Genomic DNA, 13,392 nt, shown 5'->3' on the forward strand with positions numbered 1-13,392 from the left:
ATGGCTACATGAGAACCAGAGTAACAGTGAAAGCAGGGCCTTAGGAAGATTAGTCTGGCAGTGGAACAAGGATCTGAGTGGAAGAAAGAGTCTAGAAGCAGATAAGCAGGATACTGTTGTGGTGATTCAGGTGTGAGGTCATAAGTCTCGGACCAAGATGGCAGCAGTGGAAAGGTGGGGAAAGAAGAATTCACAAGACAATAAGAAGACAGACACTCCATGACTTAGTAACAGATTAGCTATAGGAACAAAAGTTGCTCCAAGCTCTGAGGATCTAGAAAAATAAAGGCCTCACTGGAACATAAGATTAGGACCTTTATTTTTGAGACATCAGATTTAATGTAACAGTATCAGAGAGACAGATAAACAATTCGAAACTTATTACATCACAACTGAATGGCCAGAAGTCAATCTCTTTAAGAAGTACATTTTGAAGCACATGGATGAAAAAAGAAATAAGGTATATTAGCTAGCACATATGCTATAATCATAAAAACCAAAATATAGTTTTCTTTCATATTAATTTTATTAGTAATTATAAAATAAAACCAGTTTATGAAAATAGTTCCCTTTTCAAGATATAGGAACTACAGTCTTTGCAAAATATACGCACCCATAATTGTTACAATACATATCCTTATATATACCTTGGACATTATAAAAGTATTTAAGAGTCACACCCTGTAAAAGTTGGGAGAAGACACATTTTCTCCAACTTTGGTCATATATTGTGACATTCAAGCACTTAAACCACACTGTTGAAATAAAACATGTCTCTAGTGTACAGGCCCAAAGGGATTTAATTTTCAAGGTCCCATAGGTTCTTTTGTTGTGCAAGGTAAAGAACCAGGAGAGGGTTCCCTGAGAGTTCATTTACCTTATATAGCTCAAGCAGTGGTTTACTTTCCATGCTTAATCATGGAACTAAAGGAGGGATAAATACGGCCATGGAAACCCATCTTGGGCAGGGCCCCTTAGCATCCCTAAACATGGAGCATGTCTCCTACAAGAGGATGTCTAACCCTTGAGCCCTAAGACGCTCTAATTCTATAATTATCTAACATACTTGCAAAATGATGCTTTTGCAAATCTAAACTCTAATATTGCAGATTAGGCTAAAGTTATAAAGATAGTGTGACTTTCCTAAATAGACTTCATTTAGGATTTGTCTGGTGGGAAGCACTTGGGAAGATCAGCAAGCCAAAAATTTCCTCTTGGAACTACTGGAAAAGATCCTTTTCTCACCAAGGCATAAACCTCAGAAGCCCAAGTTCTTTCTTACTTTGGAAGAATTGTGATGAAACAGTGGGAAAGAGCCTATAATCTTTCAAATCTGTAGGCTTAAGATAAGAGCTCTGACACAGTAAGAGCTGGAGACCATTATAGCCTCACCAGTAAAGGGTTCACTGTGACAAAGAGCCATCTGCGTGTACTCTCTACTTCCTGATTAACCTCCCAAGTTTTCCTAAATATTACATTCTCTCTTTAACTGCAGAATACTGGCCTGATGAAGTTCCAGACATAAAATGTGTTGTTTGAATTCATGATGTTAGTATCATGGTGCAGAACTGACACTTAATATCATACTGATATACTAGAATTTAACAGTGATTTTTTTTTTCCTATTGAAGAAACTACAAAAATCAATCGACCATGGATTCACAGGTCTTTACATTTACTATATAACATGAAGCATTATTATATATAATTCCATAAGGGAAAAAGACTATAAAAATAAGTTTACTAGGATTACTGTATTTTAAAAAGTAATTTTAAAAAAATATACTCCAAAATCCCCTAAGTATTTGGTTTAGAAGGTAAGAGAGGTATCTTAATAGGGTGAACCATAAGGAACTATGGTTTTTGTAAGTTAAAAAGGTAAAATCTCATCAATTTCTTATGGTTCAACCTAATAAAGCCCTGAGAAAATTTTATTTGGCATCACACCATAAATTCAAAGAGAATTTATAGAAAATCACATTTCTAGTATAGGGAAAACACTTGAGGATGGAAATGTGCACACTGGCCATGCCAAGATTTCTTTCTTAAGATTTTTAAACACCTTAACTTAGAAAGTTAACAAAAATTTAGTGCAGTTTCAAAAAAACAGAGGACAATTAGACTTACAGAATGTAGCTACAGATGCTAATGCCACTAAAACAGAAAACTATTAGCCAAATTTGGTGATTTAAAGATTTTTTTTTAAGTTTATGTATAAAAATTTCAGCATTAAAGTGAAAAGGCACAAATATGGGTTAAAAGAATGACAATAATTTATAAAAGCCTTGAAAATAAGGCTAATTCATTTGTTTTATTAATACCATTAAGTAGGCACCTACTCCAGGTTTCAGCTTTGGCCTCCTGAATGGGATTACATTTCAAATGAATTCTCAACACAACACTAATTATACAGCAGCATTATTATCAATAAGTTTCTTAGCCTCTACACTGCTAAAAGAGAATCTAAAATTTCCTCCCACCTATATCCCATCAGTACCAAAAATACACTTTTAAAAATTACATATATTTATACTTGAGTCATAAAAAATTGTGCAGTTTTTCTTCAACTAATGATGTGTTCTCTTACCAAATGCCACCCCAACAACCAAAGCCAAAAAATAACTGACACACACAAAAAATAATAATTGCTACACCCAACTGACTGGCTATCCTCAACTAATTAAAGACGTACCATATTCAAAAATGGTACCTTAACTATGAAATGTATTGAATATAGTCAATGAAGTAAATGCAGATTTTCCAGGTGTGTATGCGGGTGGTATGTCTCAACTGGGTGATGGTGTACTTTAAAGAAATACACATTTCAGCAGTGATGCTTTATTTGGAGCTCTGGTACCATTTACGAACGGCTGCTCCAATGCTACTGGCTACTACGCATAAGGAGCCACCCACGGTCCACCACGACGGCACATCAGGAAAGAAAATAATCTGAAAGATAAAAGCAAAGACTACATCCATAGTCTTCATTAATGCTACTAGCCCTGCTTTTTCTATTTGAATGGCTTTTGCGAGAAACACCTGACCTCCCAAACCAAACAGCCCAATTAGTATGAGAAATAGCCTGTCCAACCCACAGTGCGGCAGACTCCATTCTCCTAATATAGAAAGGGCAATGACGCACTCGGTAAGGCCAGCGACTACATAATACCAAATGCTCAACACGTAGTCCACAGATGTCCCTATTTTCCTTAGGATAACTAAAGTCACGGCAGCAAACACAGCGTGTACAAGTGCTGCGAAAGCACCCTTCAGGTGAACTGAATAGTCTTTATCCGTCTCCACGACTTCGGAACCAAACAGAAATGGCGGCCTCACGATAAGGATCACTCCGGTGATTGTGAATGCGGTGAAGACAGCGTCCCAAGGGCTATACTTTTCCTTGAGAAATATGCAAGCAATTATAGACGTAAACACTGGACAGCTAAATGAGATAACCGTGGCATCAGCGAGGGATGTTGACTGGTAGGCGTAGTATAAAAGGATCATGGCACTAGAACCAAGGACTCCTCTGAGAAGGAGGAAGATTCGTTGACCTTTGGGGCCTATAAACCCAGTTCTGTAAATTCAAAGGAAGGAATGCATATTAAATGAACTCGGTATTGGTTTTCAAGTTACATTTTTAAATTAAGCATTATCTTAAAAGTCCTATTAGAAAACAAGGAAATAGTAAATTAATTATAATGTCTACAACTATTATACACCTTTTAGAAAGTGTTTCCTAAGTATAGCTTATGACATTAAAGTGTTCACAGTAGAAGCAAAAATAGCACAAGAGAAATACATAAATAGTATAATTATAGGTCAGCAAATATAGATAATATTTTCCATAGGTATAGATATATGCCTGCAAAAAAGACAAAAAGGAAAATACACTGAAATGTTCATCATGGTTATACCTTAACAGGTGGACTCATAGGTAATTTTCCTTTCTATTTATTTTCCCCAAATTTTCTATAATGAAAAGTGTTATTTTTATAATAAATACAATTTCATTATTTAGCTGCCCTGTATATGAAAACTTGGGAATGCGAGTGTGCGTTCTCAATCTTAGTGAGTTTTTCTGTTACAGCTGAAAGCAATGCTAAAATTTATTTCAGCCATTGAATATGAGACAACTTTTCATTGTTCTCCTTAGGAAAAGAGTTAAAATAACACTGGAAAAGAAACTGTAGCATTCGGATAAATATAATAACTGCTGCTCAAATGCTTTACAATTAAATATTTACGAAGCAGAGTACTGTGTAAGTTCCTGGCTAGGTGCGGCTCATTGGTCTGTGCCAGAGCTGGCCTTTTTAGAGCAGTGTCTAGGCTTGATATAGGGACCCCTTGGTCTCTGGAATTAGAAATGAAAGTGTGGTCACCTTTGGTCCATACTTTGAAAAGCTAAGAGTTTTTCATGACAGTGAAACATAAAATGGGTCAAAACAGATTAGTGCCAACAATTTAAGAAAATTCTTCTAAGTGCCTTCCTGCCAATACTTTTACTCCAAAATAGAGAGAATGATTGTGTTAGCATCAGTGGTCTGTTGCCACCTTTAGACATTTCTGAAGTCTTACCATCATTTCCTAAAATATTGTGACTTGTCCACACCTACACGGGAATTTCTGACAATATTTTTGATCTTAGCGGATTTTCACCTTTTTCACCAAAGACTTGGGATAAGGAGTAAAACTATTCTAAGTAAATCTGCACTGAGTTATAGATACAAAGAGACTTTGGTAGCAAGTGACTGAAGCTTTTAATCTGGAGTTTAAGCATCTTTACCCAAAGAGAGAAAGACCCAAATAGCCACCAGGAACCCAAAAGGCGCTCCTCCCAGGCGTCTAAGTACACTGGGGTGTGTAGAGGTTACAACAGTGTGGAGGAGGTATAATTTTCACCTGGGGAGGGTGTGTGTATGGGGTCCATGTGGAAGGGGAAGGGGGGCTGAGTGGGGAGAGAAGAGTAAGGATGGGGACTACAGTTTTCATACAGGGTAGAGGACAAAGGTTATCATTCCCTCCAGTTTACAGATGAGGACACTGAACAAAAGAGCTAAAAAGGCCTTTCTCAAGATCCCCTTTCCCCTTTCCCATGGCACCCTAGTGGGAAGACCTAAATATTATTACTGTAACCTTCTGTCTGCCCTGGTAGGAGAGCAGCCTGTTCTACTTAAAGAAACCTCTGACACTAGGAGACACTACTGTTTCCTCCCGTTTACTTTTTTCTTCCAAATACTAGTTATGCCAAAGGAAAGAGGGAGGGTGGTACAAGATGGGGGGAATTGTACAAGGAAAGCTTTGTTCTCAAAATAGGGGGTGGTAAATAACTGAATCTCTTTCCCCTCCTTTGTTTGGGCATGTGGTTGGTGCTTATGAGAGCATCTTCTGTGGGTGGATCCTTGTGACTTTTCATTAATCTGAGCCAAAGGGTGTAGGGACTGGTAAACTATGAGAGGGATAAAGCAGAGTCTGTAGAGTAGATAATTTAAGCAGGTCAAAAGATTTACAAACATTTATTAATACTTTCTACTTTGCAGGTAAGAAATACTTACTTTCTGTATATTAAGCAAGGGATAATGATTAGCATTTGGAACACACATCGGAATGCACTAATTTCTACAGCGTGGATGTCTTCCACTTTTTTAACAAATAAAGAGCCCACTGAGAAGAGGAACGCAGACAATAATGTGTAAAACAAGCCAAGTCCAGGACAGGGTGCTTTCTTCTCAGCTTCTGAAAAAGATTAAATTCTGGTTAGTCCTTGCTTCCAAGGGTATGTTTTATCACTTTTACTTAGAAATTGAGAAAAATGGAACAATATTAATAGCTAACAGGCTACAAAAATTACCTCCTAAGCATATCCGTTCTCTGGATCTGAACCATTTTCCCCACGAAGAATAAAGAACCATAGACAAAGGGCAACAATTTAAACCTACATTTTAAAAATGCAGTTCACCCTAGAAAATGGATCTCTTTGGCTCACTGAAGACTCATCCCTCACTTCTAAAGTCAAAAAGAAGTAAAAAGCTTGCCAAGATGGTGAAAGAAATCTTTAAGAAATGCTTATCAAGATGGCTAGAGAAAAATGCTTCCAAGTGATATTTTATATCATCTCATTGGTGAACTCAGCTGTATGTAGAAAGTGTTCTTTTCTGGAAAACAGGTCCTAACTGTGTGATATGGCTACTTGTTGATTAGCTGACTTCCCCCACAAGCCTGTAAGCTCCTCCAGGGCTAAGATCTCAGCTGTCCTGTTCAGGCCTGGCCCATGGAAGACCCTGAATAAATATTTGCTGAAGGAAATAATATAAGAAAATTTCGTGGAAAGATGTAGGGTCTAACACCACAGGCAAAAGCATAATCTGAGAAGGCTCTCTGTTTAGTTATTTTGAACAGTTAAGGAGATCTTAAAGTTTTCACGGTTTACGACTTATCTTCCATTTAGAACATAAACTCTTTGAGGCCAGGGGCTAGGTTATCTATCCCTCTGACCTCAAAGTGCTTAAAAATTAAAAAAAACAAAAAACAGAACTGCCATCTAATTCTTGGCTTGATCTGAACCAGGAAACTTCTGCTTTCTCCAGGGCATCAAGTATTCAATCCATTAATGACAGTCTGTAGGAGCAGCCACTGCCTCTGTCTTAAACAGCTGCCTAAGACAGGAGTAGAACCTGCTTTCAATCTCACCCCCATCATTCAGAGGAGAACAAAATGCAACAGGGTAAGCAGAGAACTCCTTAAAAGATAGGCCACAGACTGAGGAATTTTTTTTTTTTTCTTTTTTGAAACTAACACAAAAACGAGGACAGAATAGGAAGGAAACACAGTACTGGCCCTTGTTAGTTAAGAGCATAGCAGAGGTGAAGGATGTGTAGGCACATGCAATTTGTAGTAAAACAAGGATTATCATTCCAATCTAGGAATTTACAATGGGTTACTCAGCCATAAAACAGTATTGCACAAAGTCTGTTTGTTTTAATGCCCTTTTCTGATAAACAAAAACACCAGGTAATACATTTCAACATCCTCATGTTAATTAGATACCTTTGCCCACAAGTGACAAACAATTTGCAAAGTGGGACCAAACTCTGATGATGCACAATCTTCCTGGGGGTACACTACAGCCTTTGTAGTAAAAGATGCCATTCTGGTCAGTGGTCTCCACCTTTTCCTGTTCTAGGTGTACTGCTGAAGAGAGTGACTTGGCACTAGCAGTTGTCATGTAATAGGTTATCCATTGTAAGTGCCTGAATCCTCCACATTCTGTTCTATATCTATGTGCTCAGATACTGTAGGAACCAAACTGCACATACCCACTCAGCCCATGAGAAGGAAGCTTTAGAAGACTTCTAAGTTAAGCAGCACAAAATACATGTATTGGCTCTGGTCAGCCTTAGAGGTCAGTTTCTGAAATTTCAGAATTCAGGTCCAAATAAAATAGTTTTTCTTTCTTTCTATAAATTTATTTATTTTATTTATTTTTTATTTTTGGCTGCGTTGGGTCTTTGTTGATGTGCACGGGTTTTCTCTAGTTGCGGTGAGCAGGAGCTACTCTTCATTGCGGTGTGCGGGCTTCTCATCGCGGTGGCTTCTCTTGTTGCAGAGCACGGGGTCTAGGCGCACGGGCTTCAGTAGTTGTGGCTCGCGGGCTCTAGATAGAGCGCAGGCTCAGTAGTTGTGGTGCATGGGCTAAGTTGCTCCGCGGCAGGTGGGATCTTCCCGGACCAGGGCTCGAACCCGTGTCCCCTGCATGGGCAGGCGTATTCTTAACCACTGTGCCACCAGGGAAGTCCCAAAATAGTTTTTCTTAAAAGAAACCCAATCCTTACATAGAACCTACACCCTCAGACAGAACAGAATAGGAAGATCGAGGACAGAAAACATCTCCCTGGTCTATATTTCAAGGATCTTCTCCAACCTAAACTTTTAAAATTTTCTCCAGGAATATTTTAACTTAACATGATATTTTAACTCTTTTAAAACTTTAAGTTACAATGTCTAGTTGAACTTGATTATTTGTTATAAGACTGAGGACTGGTGCTCCTCAGGCAAACCTCAGTCTCTTACAGAACAGTAATTTCAATTCTCTCTGTCAAAGGAGATGGACAAGAGAGTAGCATAATCCAGAGAGGCATTTGCCTATGTAATATGCTTCCATGATCATATTCCACTGAAAACATATCTAATAATTTGGCAACTCTAAATAATTCAAGTTAAGTAAGTGGCCACAGTGCGATTTCCTGAGTCAGAAGAAAACTGAAAAGTTGCTCACTTTCTCTATCCTCTGCTTTAAACTGGTGATTCACTACCCAGGTTGGGAATTAGAATCAACTGAGGAACTTTTAAAACTTCAATGCCAGCCCTACCCTAGACCCACTGAAATAGGACCTTGGTCACTGTAAAAAGCTCTACTGGTTTCAGGGCCACTGCTACCCTAAGGAACTCACTCCTTCCAGGGGGATGTGAGGCACAGACTTAAGACAACTTCTTCTCCTTGCTTCAGTCTAAGACCCACACTGTCCCTCAAGAAAATAAACAAATGTCTTAGGATAGCTGTGTGCTGTCTGTGAAGATTATCCAAGAATGTAAGAAAAATGGGTAACAGTTTCAACCTGAACTTGAAAATGAACTTTCCTGAGATAACCAATTGGGTTAAGAGGCTAAAATGATACTGCCACAAAGTTCAATGACCACAGTACAGGGGTTTAAAGTGTTTCTAAGGCAATCCCGTTTTTGGAATATTATCTGGTCACCTTATAGTAATAAGTATTACTAAATCTTATTATTAGCAACTTTCTTTGAAATTAAAAGACCCCTCAAGATTCTTAGGTGCAACTGCTTATGTAGGTTTTGCCACCTTCTGCCTGAAGTATTCCTCTTTGGTTCACAAACAGGGGACTCATTTAAAAGTTTGCAAGGACTAACTCAGCAGTCCATCGTAACAGCATTCAGCCATAGGATGCTAAGGTGAGAAACTGACTTCTTCAAAGCTGCACATCTGGTCAGCTCAGCTGAAGGTAACCCTTACATAAATGATCAGAAGCCTGATACTTTCTCTTAGCATTAAGGACAAAAATGCAGCAAGAACCATCTCCCTGGGGTTTGTCTCTCTACAAAATGTGTGAATTTTCTGACTCTCAAGAAAGTGCAGACAGAAAGCGGGGTCGGCTAAAAGACATAGAAATCCCAGGTCACACTTAAGGGAGGTGATCCAGAGGATGAGGTGGTGCAGACTGTGTAATTTTGTCTTGAATGGAGATCTGCCTATTTCTCTTTTCTTTGAGGAAGCTGCTCCAGGTGGGTGGTGTTCAAGGAGGAATGTGCTTGGGGCTAGGAGAAAGGGCCCTGGGCTGGGTTGCTAGCAAACTGGGATCCTATCCCTGGTGCTGCCCGGACCTGTGAAGTGTCTCATCCACACATGCTAGATCTTCGGAAAAACAAAACAAAACAAAAAAACCCTCCTAAAGCCCTCACCTTCCCAGGCCTCAATTTCATCATTTGTGAAAGGAAGACAATGAACAAGATAAAGGGTTTCTCACACGGGGTCCCTGGCTTTGGAGGCGGGTCCGTGAACCTCTTACCCGTGTTTATAAGACTGTGCCTCTGTCTCATTTTGCATCAGTTCCTACAAATTCCTTGTAACTCAAAAAGGTTAAGAACCAGTAGTTGTCCCACTCAACTCTGCCTTCCCAAGATTCTAAAACTCTGAGACAAACGTTTTTCTAGACTCGATGCTTTTCAACTTCCTCTTCAAGCAACACCGTTTCCATTGAGATCAGTTTTCTTGCTTAGCTTCCTCCTAACCTCGTCCAGCTGCGGGATGGCCTTTCTCGCTGACTCCCCATCTCGGGCAAAGCGCACCGAACGGCAATCTGACTCCATGATCCTGCCCGCAACACTTTTTTGTTTGTTTGTTTGTTTTTTTCCGCAACACTTCAATCACTTTAATTATAGGAACAATTTCAGAATCCTAAATGGGTTCCAAAACAATCAGAAACTTTCTCCGCTCTTCCCGCCGACGGGGGCGCGGGGGCTTCTGCTTTACAGCCCGCACCCCCCGCCCCCAGGTGATAGCGCGAGGGTGTTCACGAGCTCCGAGCAGGGTGGGAAGGGGGGGCGCGGTCCACACGGGGCCCCCGGCCGGCGGCTGCGGGGACCCCCATCGCTGGCGCCCGCCCGGTCCCCCACGGGCGAGACCCGCACCAGGGTCCATGCGCCGCACTCACCCTGCTCCGCGCGCGAGCCGCACGGCAATGAAGGACACTGCCAGCACCCGCCGGGGCCGGGCGTCTCCGCTACCTCGGTGGCCGCCGACTGTTGCCTGGAGCCCGGGGGCGGGATGTCCACCAGCGGCAGCCCGGACTCCAGCCGCTTGGCGGCCCCAGTGTCGTCCACGGGCCGCATCGCCCAGCCGGCGATCTCCCCGCGGCCACCGCGGCGTCTGGCGCCGGCAGCCGCGGCTCCACTGCTCCGCTCTTCCGGCCCGCGGAGGTGGCGGTGCGGCGCATGCGCGCGCGGCCCTTTCGCCTCCCCACCCCCTCCACGGAGAACCGCGCTCGTCCTCTGTTACCCTCTCACCTTCAGGTCCCCGAGGGGAAGGCTGGCCGCCTCCCAGGTCAGGCCCCCCAAGGCGTCCACCCCTCTGCTGCGGTCCGGCTAGACTGGCAGGCGGCTTGGAGTCATCCTTCCCAAGGCACACTAGACCTCTTTCTGTCATTGCGAAGGGAGGCAGGGACCCCCGCGGGTCGTGTAATCTCTTAGGGCGGCCAGTCGGGAGGTTAGGGGAGTGTGCATTTATTTCTCCGTGTGGCGCCGCATTCAGCACCTCTAGGACACCCTGAAGACCTTGCCAAGCACTGTGCCTGTCTTTGAAGGATCGTGGGTTTTTCCTCTGTTTTCTGTCGTTGCCACTTATCTAAGGAGAGTAGAATTTTACCGGTTTTAGGTTTAAAAAAAAAAAAAAAAGATTAGCACGTAACCATACGGGAAATGTATCTATAAGACCGGAGCAGAACCCATTTATATGTTTTTTGTAACCGTAGGCATTCATTATTGATCTTCATTGTCTGTATTTCTGAGTGTCCATCTCTCTCTTTTCCTTCCTCATTTGCTTCGTCCTCTCTCCCTCCCTCCCTCCCTTCCTTCCTGTTGTCAACCAAGTCATCCTAATTTGGTTAGAAATAAAATTCCAATAATCTGATGTAACTGCACCTGGTAAAATCAAAGATTTATGTCATTTGGCCCTAGGATTCACTAATACCCTCTTTATGTTTACGTAATCCTTTTTTCATCTCTGCTTGCTTCAAATGTTAAAAGAGTCTCTGGGCAAGGATGAACCTGTCTAAACTGTTCTAGGTCCAAGTTCAAGCAGGTTACTAAACAAGAGAATGAGGTTTGCCTTTACTTAGATATTTGCACAAAGGGATCCACAGCTGAACAATATTCGACTTGAAATCAGGAGTCCTGGGTTTTGGCTCTGATTCTGTCACTGAGTGTGTGACCTCGGACAATCACCACCGTGCTACCTGAAGCCAGCCTTGGTTACTTCATTTAATTGACAGAGATAAAGTATTTCCCTTCCTACTTTGCAGAGTTGTTGTGCAACTAAAGTGCAATGATGTGGGCAACAGCACCAAGTCACCCGAAAAGCACTTTACTGGGAAAGCAAGGTGTATTTTTAAGTAGGGAAAACATATAATTTATCCTTCAAACTGGGATTTTTTTTTTTTTTTTTTTAGAGTATAAAGGGGAGCTCGTTTAAAAATTACGCAGGGCAGTAGGCATAAACTGGTACTGCCCTAGGCAAACTGGGACAAATGGCCATCTGAATTCTAACTTAATTAACATATACCTTTGCCTTGTTCTTAAAAAGAATTTAAGGCTGCTTGCAAAAATATGTGCACCTGATTTTATTGGTGGTCGTAAAGGTGTTTTGGTGGGGAAATTGTAGGGAGGGGTGGTGAGGGTGGTAGCTCATGGTTATGAAGGAAGAACCAAGAAGCTCCTCCAAACATCTAGAAATCAAGTGCAATTTCACAGTTGCATTCTGAGATTTAGATGTGCAGAGCATCTGAAGAGCCCGTGAGATGTTGTGATTTATAAGAAATATATATTTGGCCACATTCAGATAAGCAAAATATATTTCTCACATATATTTGATCTTCCACCTGGGTTCCTGGCTCATAGCTCTCAAAATCCTTGGAATTTCCTGAGCAGTAAGAGCAATGGGAACATGTTTTGTTATAATATTTGGTTTCTTGTCCTCAGGTCCTGGAATGGCTTCTGAGCCTTAGAGGTGAAACAGATGTCTTGTTATTCATAACAAGCTTCTTTCCACCACAACTGGGTTTAAGTTAAATGGGGGGACTTTTCAAAAGCACCTAAGGATGGGGGCTCATTGCCATGGTCACCAACCCTGGGATTAGAGGGTTGGCACTTTCGGTCCCACCCTCCACTCTCCACTCTCCACTCCGGGGTGGGGAGAGGGGCTAGGGGCTGGAGATTGAGTTCAATCAGCAATGGCCAGTGATTTAATCAATCATGCCTATGTAATGAAGCCTTCATAAAAAACCCAAAAGGAGGGGTTCGGAGAGCTTCTGGGTTGGTGAACATGTGGAGGTGCTGGGAGAGTGGTGTGGCCGGAGAGGGCATGGAAACTCAGCATTCTTTCCCTATACCTTGCCTTATACATCTATTCTATCTGGTTGTTCCTGGTTATATCTTTTGATAACAAACTGGTGATCTAATAAGCAAAATGCTTCTCTTGGTTCTGTGAACTGCTCTAGCAAATTAATCAAACCCGCAGAGGGGGTCGTGGGAACCTCTGATTTATAGCCAGTTGGTCAGAGGTACAGGTAACAACCTGGACTTGCAACTAGCATCTGAAGCCCGGGAAGGGAGACCTTGGAACCTCCAGTTTATAGCAGGTTGGCCAGAAGCACAGGTGATAACGTGGGCTTGTGACTGGCATTTGAAGGCACGGGGGCAGTCGTGTAGGACTGAGTCTTTAACCTGTGGGATTTACCTGTGCTATCTCCAGGTGGCTACTGTTAGAATTGAGTCGAATTGTAGGACACCAAGCTGGTGTCCAGAGAACTGTTGTTGGTGTTGGGGGAACCTCCACCCCACCATGGTGGAATTGGGTCCAGGAACACTTTTAATCTCCCTCTGGAAGTGATGAAGACTCTGGTTAGGAAGTGAAAGGAAGAAATAATTGGATGAGTTGATCAAGAAGTACCGTAACTACTTCACTTTGATCACCATCCTCAAAAAGGGAAAAGAGAAAGAGAAGAAAATAGGTACCATACCAGTGTTGACTAAGGTGACAAAAGGGTAATGGAATGATTTTGGTCTTGGAGTTTATTCATTTAACTTCCTTTCCCTCTGCTG

At 41.8% G+C, this 13,392-nt stretch overlaps 1 protein-coding gene across 3 annotated transcripts; it reads right to left on the bottom strand.

Annotated features, from left to right (window-relative positions):
- Window positions 1–2,273: 2,273 nt before the first annotated feature.
- On the bottom strand, window positions 2,274–10,813 carry SLC35G1 (solute carrier family 35 member G1). 3 transcript variants are annotated; one of them, XM_059900370.1, is made up of 3 exons: window positions 10,582–10,813; window positions 5,556–5,736; window positions 2,274–3,577 (listed from the first exon to the last, which is right to left on the bottom strand). In XM_059900370.1, the coding sequence occupies exons 1-3, from the start codon at window positions 10,718–10,720 to the stop codon at window positions 2,839–2,841; spliced, it is 1,059 nt and encodes a 352-aa protein (XP_059756353.1). In that variant the 5' UTR covers window positions 10,721–10,813; the 3' UTR covers window positions 2,274–2,838. The 3 variants fall into 3 exon arrangements, with proteins under 3 accessions (XP_059756353.1, XP_059756352.1, XP_059756351.1); XM_059900369.1 differs by lacking the exon at window positions 10,582–10,813 and adding an exon at window positions 10,230–10,477 and having other exon boundaries at window positions 5,556–5,733; XM_059900368.1 differs by lacking the exon at window positions 10,582–10,813 and adding an exon at window positions 10,230–10,477.
- Window positions 10,814–13,392: the final 2,579 nt, after the last annotated feature.

The sequence above is a fragment of the Balaenoptera ricei genome, chromosome 16, assembly GCF_028023285.1.
Source record: "Balaenoptera ricei isolate mBalRic1 chromosome 16, mBalRic1.hap2, whole genome shotgun sequence".
Taxonomy (NCBI): domain Eukaryota; kingdom Metazoa; phylum Chordata; class Mammalia; order Artiodactyla; family Balaenopteridae; genus Balaenoptera; species Balaenoptera ricei.

Coding starts and splice junctions, on each gene's coding strand:
- SLC35G1 (XM_059900368.1), bottom strand. CDS start 10,407: ATGCGGCCCGTGGACGACACTGGGGCCGCCAAGCGGCTGGAGTCCGGG. Junction 5,737..10,229: donor CGGCTCGCGCGCGGAGCAGG/GTGAGTGCGGCG, acceptor AATCTTTTTCAG/AAGCTGAGAAGAAAGCACCC. Junction 3,578..5,555: donor CCTTGCTTAATATACAGAAA/GTAAGTATTTCT, acceptor TTGAATTTACAG/AACTGGGTTTATAGGCCCCA.